Below are 20,475 nucleotides of genomic sequence, written 5' to 3' on the forward strand. Positions count from 1 at the left end.
GTCTTAGTGCCAGCATCTGTCTGTGGAGGTAAATAAACAGCCATGAAAATATAGATCAACTCTCTTGGCAAATAGTGTGGTCTACAGATTATCATGAGATACTCTACTTCAGGCGAGCAAAATCTAGAGTAGAGACTTCCTTAGATTTCATGCACCAGCTGATGTTTACAAATATGCACAGACCCCCCCCCCCCCCCCCCCCCCTCGTCTTACCGGAGTATGCTGTTCTATATAGCCGGTGCAGCATATATCCCGCGAGCTGAATATCCATGTAGTCTTTCAGCCACGATTCGGTAAAACATAAGATGTTAGTTTTTGATGTCCCATTGGTAGGATATTCGTGACCGTACCTTGTCTAATTTCTGTACTTCTGTACTTGCGTCTCTTTCCCTTGCCAACGACTGTGATTTTGGCCTTGTCGGGTGTTCGCAGTACATCCTGTGCTTCCTGCTTGTTGAATAATAAAATCTTAGTCTAATCCGAGATGAGTGATCGCTGTCCTGATATCCAGAACTTCTTTTTTTTGCCTCAGAAACATTATGTACAAAATAAGTTACAGATAACATGAGAAAAAATACATAATGGCACAATTGGTTAGGTGCCTGTAAAACAGCTGCCATTTCTTTCCGGCGCCATTTTTTAATGAGGCAGAGACTGAGCACACTGAGCACAGTACAGTCGCATGCACAACAACATCTATCTGCTATCTTCAGTTGAAGTCGGAAGTTTACATACACCTTAGCCAAATACATTTAAACTCAGTATTTCACAATTCCTGACATTTAATCCTAGTAAAGACTCCCTGTCTTAGGTCAGTTAGGATCACCACTTTATTTTAAGAATGTGAAATGTCAGAATAATAGTACAGAATTATTTATTTCAGCTTTTACTTCTTTCATCACATTCCCAGTGGGTCAGAAATGTACATACAGTCAATTAGTATTTGGTAGCATTGCCTTTAAATTGTTTAATTTGGGTCAAATGTTTCGGGTAGCTTTCCACAAGCTTCCCACAATAAGTTTGGTGATTTTTGGCCCATTCCTCCTGACAGAGCTGGTGTAACTGAGTCAGGTTTGTAGGCCTCCTTGCTCGCACATTTTCCAGTTGCGTCTACACATTTTCTATAGGATTGAGGTCGGGGCTTTGTGATGGCTCCCGCCTCTGAGTTTGTATCCAGCCCAGTGCCGACACAGACAAAACATGGCTGGCACAGCTCCTCATACCAGCGGCCAGCCATCCAGTCTGAATGCCACCCGTTGGGGAAAGCTGGTGTTCTGCTCTCCTGACTGGTCTGATGGTGATTGGGGGATGCACTACAGCTGGTCCTGGCAATGGAGCGAAAGGGTGTTTACCATGCAGAGCCCTCTCCCTGTCCCAGTAGTTGGCTATCCCAGCCCACTGTGCAGAGGGGTAGGAGAGGGGAAGCTGCTGCCACACAGTATCAGCATCTCCAGGGGGAAGTCAAACATGAAGACCCATCCGGGTCCCAGCCAGGCCAGACCCCTTTTGTTTTCACTCAATGCATTATATAAAGTGCATCCCTCACACGCATATCTCTTGGAATGACTGACTCTTGATTGACTATTATTATTGAATCTGTTGTAATGCCCAGAGACACTCCTCTACAGGAATCACACAGTCCCAGGTGTATTATCCATGCATCCCTACTTCTCATAACGGGGTGGCAGGGTAGCCTAGTGGTTAGAGCGTTGGACTAGTAACCGGAAGGTTGCAAGTTCAAACCCCTGAGCTGACAAGGTACAAATCTGTCTTTCTGCCCCTGAACAGGCAGTTAACCCACTGTTCCTAGGCCGTCATTGAAAATAAGAATTTGTTCTTAACTGACTTGCCTAGTTAAATAAATAAAATAACAATATTGTTATGGGCATTGAGCGCCTACTCAGACTATATTTCAGTAAAATCCAAATCAGACTATCTTACCTGCTGTGTCGTTGATTGGTTCAAGGAGAGCTCTGCTTGCCTCAACCTGTATGTCTTCCTGTTAGTGTGGTTGGATGGGAGAATGCTGACGATCCGATCCCTTAGGATCGGATTTAGGCTCTGCCTCTATGCCGTCACTCATGGCTGGGACTGGAGCTGGGAGGGTGTCATAACACGCAGATGTAGGAGTTTAGATATGGAGATGGAGTTCTGTTAGCTCAGCCTCACAGCCACAACTGAGCGCGAGCTGTCTGAATAATGGAGTTCATCAGGGTTATTTTTGCCCTGAAGAACATCGCACCTTTCTGAGACTGTGCATGGGCTTGTCACATGCAAGGGGCCGCTTTTTCTGTTTTATGCCTACGCTTTACTGCTTTAAGCTCATAAAGACATGGATTGTATGCACATGTTTCCTATTAGATGACCAGAGTATGACATCAACAGACATCAATTATCATGATTGGATTCCTATCTTTCAACACTGGAGTCATTTAGCCTAATATGGTGGGTTTTCAAGTCATTGCAAATGCAAAATAGACTAGGATAACTTCTAGATCAGTGTTTGTTTTCCTCCTCTGTGGTGGAAACTAGAAAGGCTTTGTTGCAGACTAGAACAACCGGAGAACCCAGCTCTGCTCTCATTAGTGTTACTGTAGCCCATCTGTTTCTGAGTGGAACTCCTGAGTGGAAATATAGGTCCCAAGCCGTGACTATATTTACACTGAGTAAACTGAGCCCTCCTTGCAGAACAAATCCGCTACATGGCTAAAGGTATGTGGACGCCCGCTTGTCGAACATCTCATTCCAAAATCATGGCCGTTAATATGGAGTTGGTCGGCCCTTTGCTGCTATAACAGCCTCCACTCTTCTGGGAAGGCTTTCCACTAGATGTTGGAACAACACTACAGGGACTTGCTTCCATTCAGCCACAAGCATTAGTGAGGTCGGGCACTGATGTTGGGCGATTAGGCCTTGTCCGCAGTTGGCGTTCCAATTAATCTGAATGGGGTTGAGGTCAGGGCTCTATGCAGGCCAGTCAAGTTCTTCCACACCGATCTCGACAAACCATTTTTGTATGGACCTTGCTTTGTGCCCGGGGGCATTGTCATGAGGAAATGGGAAAGGGCCTCTCCCAAACTGTTGCCACAAAGTTGGAATCAACTAGAATGTCATTGTATATTGTAGCATTAAGATTTCCTTTAACTGGAAATAAGGGGCCTAGCCCGGATCATTATTCCTCTTCCACCAAACTTTACAGGTGGCACTATGCACTCGGGCAGGTAGCGTTCTCCTGGCATCCTCCAAACCCAGATTCGTCTGTCAGACTGCCAGATTGGGAAGCGTGATTCATCACTCCAGAGAACGCGTTTCCACTCCTCCAGAGTCCAATTGCAGTGAGCTTTACACCACTGCAGCAATTTTTTTTTACGTACTTCAGCACTCGGCTGTTCCATTCTGTGAGCTTGTGTGGCTTTCCACTTTGTGGCTGATCTGTTGTTGCTCCTAGAAGTTTCCGCGTCACAATAACAGCACACAGTTTTACCGTTGCAGCTCTAGCAGGGCAGAAATTTGACGAACTGACTTGTTGGAAAGGTGTCAGCCTATGACGGTGCCACGTTGAAAGTCACTGGAGCTCCTCAGTAAGGCCATTCTACTGCCAATGTTTGTCTATGGAGATTGCATGGCTGTGTGCTCGATTGTTATACACCGGTCAGCAATGGATGTGGCTGAAATAACCAAATCCACAAATTAAGGGGTGTCCACATACACACACCAAACTACACTGCTCAAAAAACACTTAAACAACACAATGTAACTCCAAGTCAATCACACTTCTGTGAAATCAAACTTAGGAAGCAACACTGACAATAAATTTCACATGCTGTTGTGCAAATGGAATAGACAACAGGTGGAAATTATAGGCAATTAGCAAGACACCCTCAATAAAGGAGTGGTTCTGCAGGTGGTGACCACAGACCACTTCTCAGTTCCTATGCTTCCTGGCTGATGTTTTGGTCACTTTTGAATGCTGGCGGTGCTTTCACTCTAGTGGTAGCATGAGACGGAGTCTACAACCCACATAAGTGGCTCAGGTAGTGCAGCTCATCCAGGATGGCACATCAATGCGAGATGTGGCAAGAAGGTTTGCTGTGTCTGTCAGCGTAGTGTCCAGAGCATGGAGGCCCTACCAGGAAACAGGCCAGTACATCAGGAGACGTGGAGGAGGACGTAGGAGGGCAACAACCCAGCAGCAGGACCGCTACCTCTGCCTTTGTGCAAGGAGGAGCAGGAGGAGCACTGCTAGAGCCCTGCAAAATTACCTCCAGCAGGCCACAAATGTGCATGTGTCTGCTCAAACGGTCAGAAACAGACTCTATGAGGGTGGTATGAGGGCCCGACGTCCACAAGTGGGGATTGTGCTTTACAGCCCAACACCGTGCAGGACGTTTGGCATTCGCCAGAGAACACCAAGATTGGCAAATCCGCCACTGGCGCCCTGTGCTCTTCACAGATGAAAGCAGGTTCACACTGAGCACATGTGACAGACGTGAGAGTCTAGAGATGCCGTGGAGAACGTTCTGCTGCCTGCAACATCCTCCAGCATGACCGGTTTGGTGGTGGGTCAGTCATGGTGTGGGGTGGCATTTCTTCCGCACAGCCCTCCATGTGCTCGCCAGAAGTAGCCTGACTGCCATTAGGTACTGAGATGAGATCATCAGACCCCTTGTGAGACCATATGTTGGTGCGGTTGGCCCTGGGTTCCTCCTAATGCAAGACAATGCTAGACCTCATGTGGCTGGAGTGTGTCAGCAGTTCCTGCAAGAGGAAGTCATTGATGCTATGGACTGGCCCGCCCGTTCCCCAGACCTGAATCCAATTGAGCACATCTGGGACATCATGTCTCGCTCCATCCACCAACGCCACGTTGCACCACAGACTGTCCAGGAGTTGGCGGATGCTTTAGTCCAGGTCTGGGAGGAGATCCCCCAGGAGACCATCCGCCACCTCATCAGGAGCATGCCCAGGCGTTGTAGGGAGGTCATACAGGCACGTGGAGGCCACACACACTACTGAGACTCATTTTGACTTGTTTTAAGGACATTACATCAAAGTTGGATCAGCCTGTAGTGTGGTTTTCCACTTTAATTTTGAGTGTGACTCCAAATCCAGACCTCCATGGTTTGATAAATTTGATTTCCATTGATAATTTTTGTGTGATTTTGTTGTCAGCACATTCAACTATGTAAAGAAAAAAGTATTTAATAAGAATATTTCATTCAGATCTAGGATGTGTTATTTTAGTGTTCCCTTTATTTTTTTGAGCAGTGTATTTTTACAGAGTGAGCAGTTGCAGTTGTCACATTCCCTTTCATTGTTGAAAGGTTTGATATTCCCTAAGAAGCTTAATACTACAGAGACACTTGTGGAGTTTTCAAAGTAAAAAGTTAATTATTTCACATTTGGCTATCCATGAAACATTAGACTCTTGTGTATATAGCCCTATGCATCTTAGTCATCACAGCAGTGTTTCCCCTGTATTATTCCTGAAGTAGGCAAAGGGCTGCGCGCACCAAAATATTCCATTGAAACCAATAGCAACCAAATATTTTGATGCAGGTTGCCATACAAATAGATGGAAGAAGTTGGAACCCAACCAGTCTGTTACATAACTAACCATGCCTCTTCCCCTCCAGACCACATCCCAGAGGACCTGCGGGACCCATTCTACACAGACCAGTATGAGCAAGAGCACATCAAGCCCCCCGTCCTCCACCTGCTGCTGTCCTGTGAGCTCTACTGCCGTGTGTGTGCCCTCATCCTAAAGACGGACCAGGCCGCCTCGCTGCAGTCACACCTGTCAGTTATCCAGGCCCTGAGCCGTAAAGGGATCTATGTCATGGAGAGTGATGACACGCCAGTCACAGAGGCCGACCTCGCCTGTGTGCCCATCAAAATGGTGAGTGGTAGTGTGTGAAGGAAGGGTGAAATAGGCCTACTGTTCAGAAGGTAATGACAGCATCTCAATAGTCTTAAAGTTCGACTTTGGGCATGAAGAACAGTCCAACTCTGCCTCCTTTTGGAATTTTCAAACAGAAATGGGGTTTGCCTTTGGTGGTTCATCGACGTTTCATTCTAGTCATGCGCACCGCGACTGACTTAGTGCACAATAACTGTTCCAGCATGTGTTGATGTCATTTCTCAGGATTTGTTTTTGGACGGGATCTGTTTTGATCGGTAAGAAATTGCACTTCTGTAGCAAAACAATATAATTACATTTCATGGTATAATGGTGCGTTTGTCAGTTATACAGTTTAAAGCTGTTATTTTTGCATTTTTGCCCAATGTCGACCTTTAAGTGGTTCAAGTATTTCTCACTGTCTCCTCTCCTTAATCTGCACTGAAAACATTGGAGAGAGAAAAGCAATATGGTGGATGCCTCACATGAGTACAGATTATGGACAATAAGTGATTGAGATGCACCCAATGGCCTCTTCATCACAGACTAGGAGCTCCCTGTTTGGGGCATTGGGACTGATTTGGTAGGCGATCCATGTTGTTTGTGGGAGTCTTTGCCAGAGGCTGCTCATGATTTGTGGGCGAGAGAAGTTGTTCAAATGAATTAGCCCCTGTGCAAAAACGGATATAAATCAAGTCAGAAAAGCACACACTGCCTTTCTGCTGGTGCAGTGTTGCATTTTTAAGATGGCCAAGGATGAGCGAAGTCAACAACCTCCGACTTCTGTTTGGTAAATCTTTGTGTATGTACACTGCCCTTTTATATAGACGTCAAGCTGGCCAAGGCAATATGAGGGAGAGGGAAAGGAGTTTGGAAATGTTACAGGGGCCAGTATTGCCTGTATCAGTATCCCTTCCTGCTGTAGGCCTTCTCTTATCTCTTCTGATTTATCCAATGAAAGTAGCCATTGTTCTCTTCTCTCTATCAAACGATGGCATCTCTCTATAGACCTAAGCCTCTAACACTGGAATACCTCATCTACTAGATCTTGGCAAACAGCCTTTAACCTCTAGTCTTGACTTTGACCTCTAGTCTTTTGTTGTTGACAGTAACTTTCTCATAACATTCTGGCTTACAGTAATATACATGTTCTTCATTTGTTTAACCTATTTCATTAGTTCCAGACCATTTGGCTGCTTCCTTATCTTTAGCTACCCTGGTGACTTAAATTTGTCTCGGATTCATGTCCATATAAAGTCATTGCCTATTCCTTGTACATTCACAATAAAGCTTTTGGCCCATTCTGATTCTTTAGATCATTGTGAAGTGAACACTGATTCAGTTGATCTCGTTTGATAATAATTTTCTCACAGCTGGATGGAGAAAGGCTAACAGGCCTCTCCATGGTGAGAGGAGAGAGCAGTGTTGAGTTAGGCATAATATGAGCTAAAAGACCCAGTGGGGTTCCATCTGTCCTGCACTACCTTTTCCACTCTACTGTAGTGTACCCTTGTCCCTAACAGGACCATTTTCCATGTTGACTAGTCAATATGGAAAGTCTGGTGCAGCAGTTGCATAATGATTGATTGAACATTTCAGTGAACATTTCAGTGCTCTATTCTGTCTCCATTAGCTCATGTAGCCTAGTTCTCACGAAGCACAAAGCTTCTCCTTTAGGACTTTAAAATCTGTGACTGGTATTTTTTTTATTGGGCTTGTACTTCTCTAAGGTCTCGATTTTAATTCCTGAGATGGCACAGGAAGGTGAATGTTTTGACACAAGTCACCCTGTAGATGTCTATCAGGTCAGGAAACACAGATTTGGACTACTGACCCATAGCAACATCTCCAACTAGCTTTGTGGAATGAACACCACTCCCTCCATGCATGTTATGTTGAATTGAATACATTACACCAGTATTTCATAAGAGATCCAATAATATGTTTCACTGAAAGCACTTAGAGTATCAACACCGGTGTTTGGCAGCGTTTAAACATTCTATCCTGTCATTGTCACGGAGACAGACACACGTTGTAGCTGAGGCAGCTTCGTTCTGGTGCGTGACTAGTCAAGTGTGTGTCTCTAAGTCTAGGTTGATAATCCAACCAAGGTGCTATGTAAGCAACCAGACACACATGCTTAGGAAAGTCTGAAATCCTCCTGACCAGAGAGAACTGCTGGTCTTTGATAGACTAGGCAGGTCTGTGTAAGGGTTGAGAACCTCCCTGGTTGCTGAGTTGGCAAGGAGGTGTTTCCATGGCAACACCAGTGTTCTTCTGCGACTCCTCATGTGTAGCCCCTGGGCTCTCGTGTGTGTGTGTGAGGAGGCTGAAGAAATTTAGCTTGGCCCCACAGACCCTCGCTTCTACAGATTTACCATTGAGAGTAGAGGTCGACCGATTAATCGGAATGGCCGATTTAATTAGGGCCGATTTTTCAAGTTTTCATAACAATCGGTAATCTGCATTTTTGGACACCGATCATAGCCGATTACATTGCACTCCACGAGGAGACTGCGTGGCAGGCTGACTACCTGTTATGCGAGTGTAGCAAGGAGCCATGGTAAGGTTCTAGCTAGCATTAAACGTATCTTATAAAAAACAATCAATCTTAATTAACATAAACACTAGTTAAATACACATGGTTGATGATATTACATGTTTATCTAGCTTGTCCTGTGTTGCATATAATCGATGCAGTGGCTGTTAATTTATCATTGAATCACAGCCTACTTCACCAAACGGGTGATTTAACAAGCGCATTTGCGAAAAAAGCACTGTCGTTGCACCAATGTGTACCTAACCATAAACATCAACGCCTTCGTTAAAATCAATACACAAGTATATATTTTTAAACCTGCATGTTTAGTTTATATTGCCTGCTAACATGAATTTCTTTTAACTAGGGAAATTGTGTCACTTCTCTTGCGTTCTGTGCAACAGAGTCAGGGTATATGCAGCAGTTTGGGCCACCTGGCTCGTTGCGAACTGTGTGAAGACTATTTCTTCCTAACAAAGACAGCCAACTTTGCCAAACGGGGGATGATTTAACAAAAGCACAATCGTTGCACAAATGTACCTAACCATAAACATCAATGCCTTTCTTAAAATCAATACATAGAAGTATATATATTTAAACCTGCATATTTAGTTAAAAGAAATTTGTGTTAGCAGGCAATATTAAACTAGGGAAATGGTGTCACTTCTCTTGCGTTCATTGCACGCAGAGTCAGGGAATTTGCAACAGTTTGGGCCGTTTGGCTCGTTGCAAACTAATTTGCCAGAATTGTACATAATTATGACATAACATTGAAGGTTGTGCAATGTAACAGGAATATTTAGACTTATGGATGCCATCCGTTAGATAAAATTCGGAACGGTTCCGTATTTCACTGAAAGAATAAACGTTTTGTTTTCGAAATGATAGTTTCCGGATTTGGCCATATTAATGACCTAAGGATCGTATTTCTGTGTGTTATGTTATAATTAAGTCTATGATTTGATAGAGCAGTCTCACTGAGTGGTGATAGGCAGCAGACTCGTAAGCATTCATTCAAACAGCACTTTTGTGCGTTTGCCAGCAGCTCTTCCCTTGTGCATCAAGCATTGAGCTGTTTATGACTTCAAGCCTATCAATTCCCGAGATTGGGCTGGTGTAACCGATGTGAAATGGCTAGATAGTTAGCGGCGTGCTCGCTAATAGCGTTTCAATCGGTGACGTCACTCGCTCTGAGACCTTGAAGTAGTTGTTCCCCTTGCTCTGCAAGGGCCACGGCTTTTCTGGAGCGATGGGTAATGATGCTTCGAGGGTGGCTGTTGTCAATGTGTTCCTGGTTCGAGGGGGAGAGGAGAGGGACGGAAGCTATACTGTTACACTGGCAATACTAAAGTGCCTGTAAGAACATCCAATAGTCTAAGGTTAATGAAATAAACGGTATAGAGAGAAATAGTCCTATAATTCCTGTAATAACTACAACTTAAAATGTCTTGCCTGGGAATATTGATGACTCATGCTAAAAGGAACCACCAGCTATCATATGTTCTCATGTTCTGAGCAAGGAACTGAAACGTTAGCTTTTTTACATTGCACATATTGCACTTTTACTTTCTTCTCCAACACTTGTTTTTGCATTATTTAAACCAAATTGAGCATGTTTCATTATTTATTTGAGGCTAAATTGATTTTATTGATGTATTATATTAAGTTAAAATAAGTGTTCATTCAGTATTGTTGTAATTGTCATTATTACAAAGAAGAAAAAAACATTGTCTGATTTAATCGGTATCGGCTTTTTTTGGTCCTCCAATAATCGGTATCGGCGACCTCTAATTGGTCGACCTCTAATTGAGAGCGTCACTCCTGACATTTGGACCAGCGACGTCAGCCCCATGAGCATGCAGAGTCTGACGATACAGTGGGTCGACAAGGATTTTGTACTGAGGAAAGCTGTATTGCATGCTCAAGAATGTGCTGGTTCTCATACCGCTGCTGCCATTTCAATGGCATTTGAGAAAATGTTTGAAACATGAACACACTTCTACCGCCATTTGAACAACTGACTCGAGAAATAAGCTCAACTGCATCTGCAGCAGACGCGATATCCTCTGTCATGGCATTGAAACACCTGCTCAAGAAAACCCGACGGTCTGTTTGCATTTAACTTGGAAAAGTACTGTACCAGAGGCTGAGAGAACAAGCCAGTCAGTGGCATTCTCTCTTAGCCTCTTTACTGTGTCGCCACCTTGCCCGCTACTTCGATGCGGACAAGAAACAGGGTTTATGTGAAATGTTAGACACAGCTGGACAAGATGTAAACGGACAGTGATAGTGCGCAATGAGGAAGAGAGGCCATGGACAGACAGAGCTGAAACTTCCCTGCTTGACATGTATGATGAAATCCTGGTTGAAACAGCACAGCAAGTAAGTGAAAGATAGGTTTTGATTATGTTTACTAGTAATGGGGACATGTGTAAATGCTAACAGATAACTTTTTGGTTTGTGTGTTTCAACTATTTAACTGCACGAGAATGCTTGAGGCTGCTTTTGGGGGGGGGGGGCGGGCAGGCAGGCAGGCAGGCAAAGAGAATATCCGATATCTGTATCGGCCAAAAATGTCATACCACTGCATCCCTAGCGATAGCATCTGCAAATGTGTAAGTGACAATTCAAATTAGATAGAGAGCGATACCTGCTCAGTGCTCTGCCTCCTGTTTGACTCCTGCTGCCTAGCAGCTGGTTCTAATAAAACAACAGTGCACCATTTCCTGGGTCTACTCCGACGGGTTGGACGAAGTGCATTGTCTTAGTGAGGGGGAGAGAGACTTGAAAGTCAGCTTGGGGCAATATAACAGTAGTAGTTCATCCATACTCTCCTGGGTTCCTTTCTTTCAGACAGGTCTGGGGAAGGGGATTGTTGGTTTTGTGTGTGTCTGGCGTATTCATTGTCTCCTAACACTAGCACATGACAGTTCGGCTATGCTGTTTTTGCTAGTATTATTATTTGACTCAATGTTGTTTTATGTTTATACACAGGGACCTGAGGATGAGTCAATAACATTGTAGTTACTCCAAAATACTTAACTGATTGACAGGGAAAAGAAGGAAGCCTGTACAGAAATATTCCAAAACATACATTATTTTTGCAACAAGGCACTAAAGTAGTACTGCACTTGTTGTTCGGAATACACAGTGTTGTTTGGGGCAAATACAAAACATTACCGAGTACCACGCTCCATATTGTTAAATAAAATCACATTTTATTTGTAGAGCACATTTCAGACATGGAATGCAACGCAATGTGCTTCACAGGAAAAAAAACAAATAAAGAAAATAAAAACAAATGTACTACACAACAAACAAAATAATAATAAAAAATCTAGAATAACCACCAAGACTCTTCCTAGAGCTGGCCGCCCGGCAAAACTGAGCAATCGGGGGAGAATGGCCCAAGAACCCGATGGTCACTGACAGAGTTCCTGTCAGTGACCATCGGGTTCTTGGGCCATTCTCCCCCGATTGCTCAGTTTTGTGGAGATGGGAGAACTTTCCAGAAGGACAACCATCTCTGCAGCACTCCACCAATCAGGCCTTTATGGTAGAGTGGCCAGACGGAAGCCACTCCTTCAGTAAAAGGCACATGACAGCCCGCTTGGAGTTTGCCAAAAGGCACCTAAAGGACTCATTATTCTCGGGTCTGATGAAACCAAGATTGAACTCTTTGGCCTGAAAGACAAGCGTCATGCCTGGAGGAAACCAGGTACTGCTCATCACCTGGCCTATACCTAGACTTCGGTACAAGTCTCTGAATGTCCTTGAGTGGCTCAGCCAGAGCCTGAACATCTCTGGAGAGACTTGAAAATAACTGTGCAGCGACGCTCCCCATCCAACTTGAGAGCTTGAGAGGATCTGCAGAAAGTATTGCGAGAAACTCCCCAAATACAGGTGTGCCAAGCTTGTAGCATCATACCCAAGAAGACTCGAGGCTGTAATCTCTGCCAAAGGTGCTTCAACAAAGTACTGAGTAAAGGGTCTGAATGCTTACAGTACCAGTCAAAAGTTTGGACACCTACTCATTCCAGAGTTTTTTTCTTTTCTTTTTTACATTGTAGAATAATAGTGAAGACCTACAACTACTAAATTACACGTACTACTATGGGACACCAATAAGAAGTGCAATGGACATTAGACCGGTGAAATGTGTCCAAATTTTAGATTTTTGGTTCTAACCACCGTGTCTTTGAGACACAGAGATCATCCTTTCACCTACTCTGCATGTGCGTTTCCCACCGTGAAGCATGTAGGAGGTGTGATGGTGTGGGGGTGTTTTGCTGGTGTCATTGTCAGTGATTCATTTAGAATTCAAGACACACTTAACCAACATGGCTACCACAGCATTCTGCAGTGATAGCCAAAACAAGATTTGATAGTGTTAGTGGGACAATCATTTGTTTTTCAACAGGACAATGACCCAACACACCTCCGGGCTGTGTATGGGCTATTTGACCAAGAAGGAGAGTGATGGAGTGCTGCATCAGATGATCTGGCCTCCACAATCACCTGACCTCAATCCTATTGAGATGGTTTGGGATGAGTTGGACTGCAGAGTGAAGGAAAAACAAGTGCTCAGCATATGTAGGAATTCCTTCAAGACTATTGGAAAAGCAATCCAGGTGAAGCTGGTTGATTGAATGTAAAACGTGTGTAAAGCTGTCATCTAGGCAAATGGTGGCTACTTTGAAGAATCTGAAATATAAAATATATTTTTATTTAACATGTTTTTGGTTACTATGTGGTTCCACACACTGAGTGCCCTGTGCCCAAAGTCGATCCCCCTGATTTTGGCGTGACGTGATTGTTGTTCTGGCTCGTCCTCCCCCCACACAATGCCAACATACCCATGATTGATCAATACCCTACTGTTTTCTGAACTGACCTATCCCATGATTGATCAATACCCTACTGTTTTCTGAACTGACCTATCCCATGATTGATCAATAACATGGTGTTTTCAGAACCGACCTACACCTATGTATCCCTCGCTCCCACTCCATCTACCAGAGTTCCCACATGCCCCTACGATGACCTACCTTTACACAGTGTGTGTGTATTCTGATCTAATCTGTGCCATCGTTTCCCTCCTCCAGAGTGCCCACATGCCGATGGTTGATGCCCTGATGATGGCCTACACGGTGGAGATGATCAGCATAGAGAAGGTGGTGGCCTGCGTTAAACGCTTCTCCACCTTCAGCGCCTCCAAGGAGCTGCCCTTTGACCTGGAGGACGCCATGGTATTCTGGATCAACAAGGTATGGTGGGGAATACACAAACATGTATTTACCACACACACAATATTACAAGAGTGGAGGTGTCTGTCTGTGTGTTTTAACATACAGGTTCTTATTTTAGTTGTCTATCAGCAAGAGACATTCAGAAAATAGCACTTTAAGAACTAAGAGTGAATGTTGCTTTTGTTGCAGGTGAACCTGAAGATGAGGGAGATCACAGAGAGAGAGCTTAAAGTCAAGCATCACCCGCTGGAGTCTCCCAATCACCAGAAGGTAAGGCTGGAGCAGCACAGCGCTCTCATGGCACTACCATAGATAGACAAGGAAACTGAACCGCTAGAGCCAAAACGGCTCCCATGGAGCTTGCTGCTCTTGATGCATCATCAGTCTCTATACTGCAGTCTATACATCCAGGATACATTCCAAGAATAATTGCTGTTGTAAAACCAATTTATTTGTATTTTTGCAGGTTAGTCTCATCGACCATATCTATTTTTCAAGAAAGACCTGGTTCAAGTCAACATAGCTCTTTGTCTACTGCCATTTGGGTTTGAACCCTGATTGACCTCTGTTCTCTTAACCCTTAACCTGGAAGCAGATCCAATCCTGTCTGACCTTTGACCTTTCTGCTCCTATTCTTCCTGTCTGTCTCCTCCCTCCTCCCCCCTCCCCTCTCTCCTGCTACTTGGATAGTCTCCCTCCAAATGGTATTGGAAACTAGTACCTGTAAGTTGGCTGCTAATAGTCCCCCCTCTCCTCCCTTTTGCACGCATAGTTCTGTGTCTATGTGCACACGCACCACACCACCATGGCTCATCCAAGCCCTTTCTGTGCTGCTTGTAGCCAGTGAGTCAGCCAGCCAGTGGGAGAAGGCTGGTGTTTTTGGTTATTCAATTTTTTAGTTGAGAATGTCACACACTTGTCTAGTCTGGTGGTTTTGGATATTTGGTGGCATTGTATATTTTGGGTGAACAATGTTTTTTGCCTTTCATTTCAAGCTGCTGCAAACTGGAGTCATAATGGTGTGTGGACAAGAGAGAAAGATGTGGTGTGTGTGTGTGTGTGTGAGTAAAGGGAAAAACAGAAAATGTGTAAGTGTCTTGAGTGAGCGAGAGCCATGTATCCATCGCTCAGCCCTTGCTTTCCTTTGCTCATGCGCTGAGATATTGATGCCATTTCCACCTGTGCCCACAACCTTTACCATGCCCACCCCTCCTATGCTCTATCTGTCTGCTGTACCCATGTGGTCTCTCCCTGGCCTCTCACGGTGTCTCTCTGCTCTGCCCGCGGTCTCCTTCGTACACTCTACTGTCTGTGCGACTCAGTCTGATTTCATGCACGCCCTGGCCCACTGCATGCTGGAGCCAGAGGAGCTGGAGCTCTCCACAGTGGTAGTACACCTGCAGCAGTCCTCCTTACTGTAGATGTCCCTGCCTCCCTAGAGATCTGGAACCTTCTAGTTGATCTTTTTCTGACGTGTCACTCTAGTATTAGCTACTTCCCAATTAAAGATTAGTGTGTTGTTTTTATGGTAGTTACACTTGAATAATTGAAGATTTGTATATTCAGATTGCAGGATGGGTTATTTTATTTGATACTACTGTGGCCAAGTTGTGATTAGACTGGGAGGCCTATGGATTGAGATCCATTTAGTATCTCTTATCACAAATTAATTCTGTAGGCCTTGTATTTGGTTGGAGTTTAGTTTGATTAATCATTAAGTAAATGTGGTTCAGGCTGTTCAGCTAGTCCTGGCCAGTAGACTAGAGCATTGATGAATACAGTAGGCTAGTTCAGTTTATTTTTTATTTTTTACACCACACAGTTAGCCAGCAGAAGTGGGCCAGTGATTCCCATGTGACCCTCTTCTGTATGCTAGTGGCCTGGTTTGACTGTGGGGACCGTGACACCGCATTCACAGAGAGGTTTGTGAGGGTTGGTGGCAGATCAACCATGGCACCATGTCACACTCTATGAAGGACCACTCCACCCATCTCCACCCTCACACAGACAGATTGGGGCTTATTCAGGGAGTGCCACTGAATGAATTCCGATAGAAATGCATTGTCTAGGCCGAACATGATTCTGTTTTATTCAATAGGGACCCGTGTCTGCCTTTGTCATTACATTCCTATCTACTCTTGTCATTATATTTCTATCTGCAACCTTATAAACATTGCCATCCACTGAATAAGCCCTAGGCTGTATGGTAGGACTATAATAACTCAGAGGGGCTCAAGCCATAGAGATGGGCTGACTCTCTCCCTCCCCCTGGTGGTCAGGTACGGTACCGCAGGGAGCACACATCAGGGCGCCAGTTGCCCTTCTTCCCCCTACTGGAGGACCTGATGAGGGATGTGTGTGATGGAGCCGCGCTCCTCACCGTGGTCCACTACTACTGCCCCAACCTCATGAAGCTTGACGGTAGGACATGGACGCCTTCCCACTCAACAAACTTTGGCTAATCATTAGATATGTTGAATGACTTTGATGGGAATAGGAAGCCTATGCAATTTGATTCCCTGGTTAGGCCTAGTTAGAAGGCCTTGATTGAACTAAGCAATCACGAATGTCTTTCATCTGATTTCTAATTGAAATAGACCACGGCAAACTAGTGTTCTCTTACTGTAGTACGCCGAGTTGTGTAATCCTGTGCTCCTATGTGATATCTAAGCAGCAGGTCTTTCAGCTCCATCCTGACCTTTTGACCTGTGTGTCTCCTATCAGATATATGCCTGAAGGAGGTGACCTCCATAGCTGACAGTCTGTATAACATCCAGCTGCTCAAGGAGTTTGCCAACGAGTATCTCAACAAGAGCTTTTACCTAACAATAGAAGATATGCTCTACTCTCCACTGGTGCTCAAGGTAAATATTCCATATATTAGCGTTTATGAGCTGTTGCATGTACCAAACTACTTCTGAGATTTGATACCATACTCACAACAGTACTCTGCTAGCCCACAAAATAGTGGTTGTTAGGGCGACCGTACCTAATCTGTCATGGGAGAAAGGCAATGTCATTGTGCGAGGCTAAGCTAGCCACGGATAGCTAGCTGCCAGGGCATTAGGCTATATGTCTGTTGTCTAACATGTTCCCTATTCTCTCCCTGCAGCACAATGTGATGGTGTTCATTGCGGAGTTCTTCTGGTGGTTTGAGACGGTCAAGCCAGAGTTTGTCCAACCCAGGACTGAGGAGTTCAAAGATGGTGAGCATCATCTGATCTGCATCTGGTTCAGTTGGGGATTGGGTGGGTGTGTCTGCTGTAACCAATAAGCTTGATCGTGCAAGGGAGCTACCTAGCTAGCAAGTTAGCAAACCAAACGCATAGCTGGAGCACTGAGCTTGAGATCATTTATTTGGCACATCTTAAGTGGTGAACCTATATTTTTAATCAAATCAAATGTATTTATATAGCCCTTTGTACATCATCTGATATCTCAAAGTGCTGTACAGAAACCCAGCCTAAAACCCCAAACAGCAAGCAATGCAGGTGTAGAAGCACAGTGGCGTAGCACGCACTCCTTGAACTTCAGTGGGCCCCAAATCCTATATCTATCTATCTTATCCATCTCTATGATATTGAGAATCCTACCATTTGGTATTTCAAAATACCCCAGTATATGGTGTACCGCCAAAGCCTAGTTGAGATATAGTGATGTACTGTGCAGTATGTTGTATTTGTATGCGCAGGGAGGGTAGTGCCAAATGGGTGGATCAACTAAAGCTGTTGAACCTGTAAGATGAGGAAGAACAGTGTTTATGGTTTCTTATTTATAGAAAATTATTTGGTTGAACTGAAGTGTCAATGGTCTTTAAAACATTAATCTATTACTGTAATTCCCATAGCTTTTCATTGCACATTTGTAGGTAATCCCCTTGGAATTTTCAATAGTCTGTTATGTACGTTGACTTGCAGATTTAGCTGATCTTAACATAATACATTTAGACAGAACTTGACTGGGAATGAAAGTAAGCAGCTGCAGTTTCAATGAGACACTTTATAATATTCTCCACTCCTTACCCACCCACCCACCTCTGTTTTGAATGATGCCTCTCCCCTCCTCTCACAACAGCCCGATCCATGGCTCAGCCGAAGAGTGCCCGCCCCTCAGTGCCCATCTCCAATGCCACCAAGCGTAGCTTCCAGGTGACCCCTGGCATCACCGAGGCCTCTCTGTCTGTCTCTGCCCAGAGCAGCCCTGATGTCTCCAACAGGTACTTCCTGCACCCTGCTGAAGACTCTGACCCTCTGTAAGTCTCTCCTTCCTCTCTCTCCACCCTTCTCATTTCATATTTCATCAACCTGTGTTTCCCATATAGCGATCTTTGAAAATATTACATTGTTTCCTCTCACCTTTCACATGCATTTGCTGGCCCTTCTAATTTTTGCCCTCACTTTCTCCACTGTGTTTATCGATATTAGTTACTTTATGTTCCACAATCATTCCAGCCTCGAAGAAAACATATTGCGTGAAAATTGTGTATCGTGTTTGTTGGTTGATCAGTGGGAGGGTAAAAGATTAGGATTAAAGGGACAGTAGGTCAGATTAACAAAGACTATAGAGTCAACTGACTGATGGGTTGATTATCTGTGTGGAGAGTGAGTGGTTATGGGGTCTCTCTTCCTGATGTCTGTTTACTTTTAGTGTAAGAACAACTGTTTGAAAAGGGAGCCTGAAATTTCAGCCTGTTTTGGTGGAATGGAGTTTTGGCTATCCATGGTGACATCACCATGCAGTAAATTAGTTAATAGACCAATAAGAGTTCTAAACCTCTCTGCTAATAACAGCTCATTTGAAGTTTTCCCCTTCCCACTCAGACCACCCCCAGACAGTCCTAGCATCATTTTGCCTAAGAAATTGCCCTTTAAGACATCTTTTGGCCATTTTAATTGAAAACAATCACAGTAAGGTACTTAATTGTTACCCAGAAATGATGTGATGTTGAGGTAAAACCGTTGCATTGGACCTTTAAAAATGCGAGCAATAAGAGACAGCTAAACCGATAATGTTCTAGGGAATGTGGGTCAATCTGCTTTACCGAAGGTGTAAGAGGGGCTAATCCCTTAAACTGTCCGTGTACTTAAGACCTGAATGAATCACGTAAGACCTCAATGAATTCACATAGTCGAGGAAAGGATATACAGTGCCTTTGGAAAGTATTCAGACCCCTTGACTTTTTCCACATTGTTACATTACAGCCTTATTCTAAATTGAGGGGAAAAAACAATTCAATCAACACACAATACCCCATAATAACAAAGCAAATGACAGGTTTAGAAATGTTTGCAAAGAATTACAAATAAACTGAAATCACATTTACATAAGTATTCAGACCCTTTACTCAGTACTTTGTTGAAGCACCTTTGTTAGCGATTACAGCCTTGAGTATTATTGGGTGACGCTACAAGCACACCTGTATTTGGGGAGTTTCTTCCATTCCTCTTTGCAGATCCTCTCAAGCTTTGTCAGGTTGGATGGGGAGCATCACTGCATGCATAGATATTTTCAGGTCTCTCCAGAGATATTAGATTGGGTTCAAGGCTGGGCTCTGGCCGGGTCTCTCAAGGACATTCAGAGACTTGTCCCAAAGCCACGCCTGCATTGTTTTGGCTGTGTGCTTCGGGTCGTTGTCCTGTTGGAAGGTGAACCTTCACCTGAGTTTGAGGTCCCGAGTGCTCTGGAGAAGGTTTTCATTAAGGATCTCTCTGTACTTTTCTCCATTCATTGGCTTCTGTCTGGCCACTCTACCATAAGTGCCTGATTGGTGGAGTGCTGCGGGGATGCTTGTCCTTCTGGAAGATTCTCCCATCTCCACAGAAGAACTCTGGAGCTCTGTCAGATTGACCATCGGGTTCTCGATCACCTCCCTGACCAAGGCCCTTCTCCCCCGATTGCTCAGTTTGGCCAGGCGGCCAGCTCTAAATCATGTCAAATCAATTGAATTTACCACAGGTGGACTCCAATTACGTTGTAGAAACAATGGAAACAGGATGCACCTGAGCTCAATTTCGAGTCTCATAGCAAAGGGTCTGAATACTTCGATTTATCATTATGGGGTATTGTGTGTAAATTGATGAGGGAAAAAATGTGTTAAATCAATTTTAGAATAAGTCTGTAACAAAACAAAATGTGGAAAATGTCAATAGGTCTAAATACTTTCCGAGTGCACTGTAATCCTGCAAAAATATAATTTTTGCAGTACAGCAGCAGGCAACATCCAAAGACTGACTAGGTAGGTAATCGAAATGGTTTGTGTGCGTGTGATTCACAGTACTAAAGGAGGTCCTGCTGCAGCCTTCAGCACCTCCCACCCACTCCTCCCTCTGAGGCAGAGACAACAGAAGCAGCAACAGGGAGAGGATGGATCAGGTGAGGGCACCACACGACACACCACCACAGTTACCATTTACCATAGAAGACGATCCAAAACCACCCATAGGCACATTTTAGAAATTACATTTATACTTTGGTTATACATGGAGGTTTTCTCTAGTTGTGTAGCTTTGTGTTGTAGTGGAATAATACTACAGCGCACATTTCAATATCAGATGGCTTTTCTATTGTGTATTATAGGTAGCTGTATGGTCAATGTTTTGTCTGTGTGTGTCTAGGAATTAGAAACCGCTCCAACTCCTTGGAGAACAGACAGCCACGAGGTTCAGTGCAGGCCTGGCCTGACAAGAGACAGAGGTATAGTATGACAATAACACCTTTCTTAATTAATAATACATATGTTTATCAGAATCGGGGGATCTCCGATTTGGATTATTTTGTTTAACTCCAGA

At 44.2% G+C, this 20,475-nt stretch overlaps 1 protein-coding gene across 4 annotated transcripts in view; it reads left to right on the forward strand.

The window, feature by feature from the left end:
- camsap1b (calmodulin regulated spectrin-associated protein 1b) overlaps positions 1-20,475 on the forward strand; it is a 39,593-nt gene that overhangs the window by 7,022 nt on the left and 12,096 nt on the right. The window contains exons 3-12 of one of the 4 annotated variants that reach the window (XM_020475355.2): positions 5,637-5,899; positions 13,544-13,705; positions 13,877-13,957; positions 14,378-14,410; positions 15,967-16,108; positions 16,412-16,551; positions 16,800-16,893; positions 17,762-17,939; positions 19,962-20,059; positions 20,302-20,380. In XM_020475355.2, the coding sequence (XP_020330944.1) occupies positions 5,637-5,899; positions 13,544-13,705; positions 13,877-13,957; positions 14,378-14,410; positions 15,967-16,108; positions 16,412-16,551; positions 16,800-16,893; positions 17,762-17,939; positions 19,962-20,059; positions 20,302-20,380 (1,270 nt within the window). The remainder of the gene's footprint in view (positions 1-5,636; positions 5,900-13,543; positions 13,706-13,876; positions 13,958-14,377; positions 14,411-15,966; positions 16,109-16,411; positions 16,552-16,799; positions 16,894-17,761; positions 17,940-19,961; positions 20,060-20,301; positions 20,381-20,475) is intronic. The other 3 variants (XM_020475369.2, XM_031806607.1, XM_020475360.2) reach the window with 3 other exon arrangements.

This window comes from Oncorhynchus kisutch, linkage group LG3 (assembly GCF_002021735.2).
Source record: "Oncorhynchus kisutch isolate 150728-3 linkage group LG3, Okis_V2, whole genome shotgun sequence".
Taxonomy (NCBI): Eukaryota; Metazoa; Chordata; class Actinopteri; order Salmoniformes; family Salmonidae; genus Oncorhynchus; species Oncorhynchus kisutch.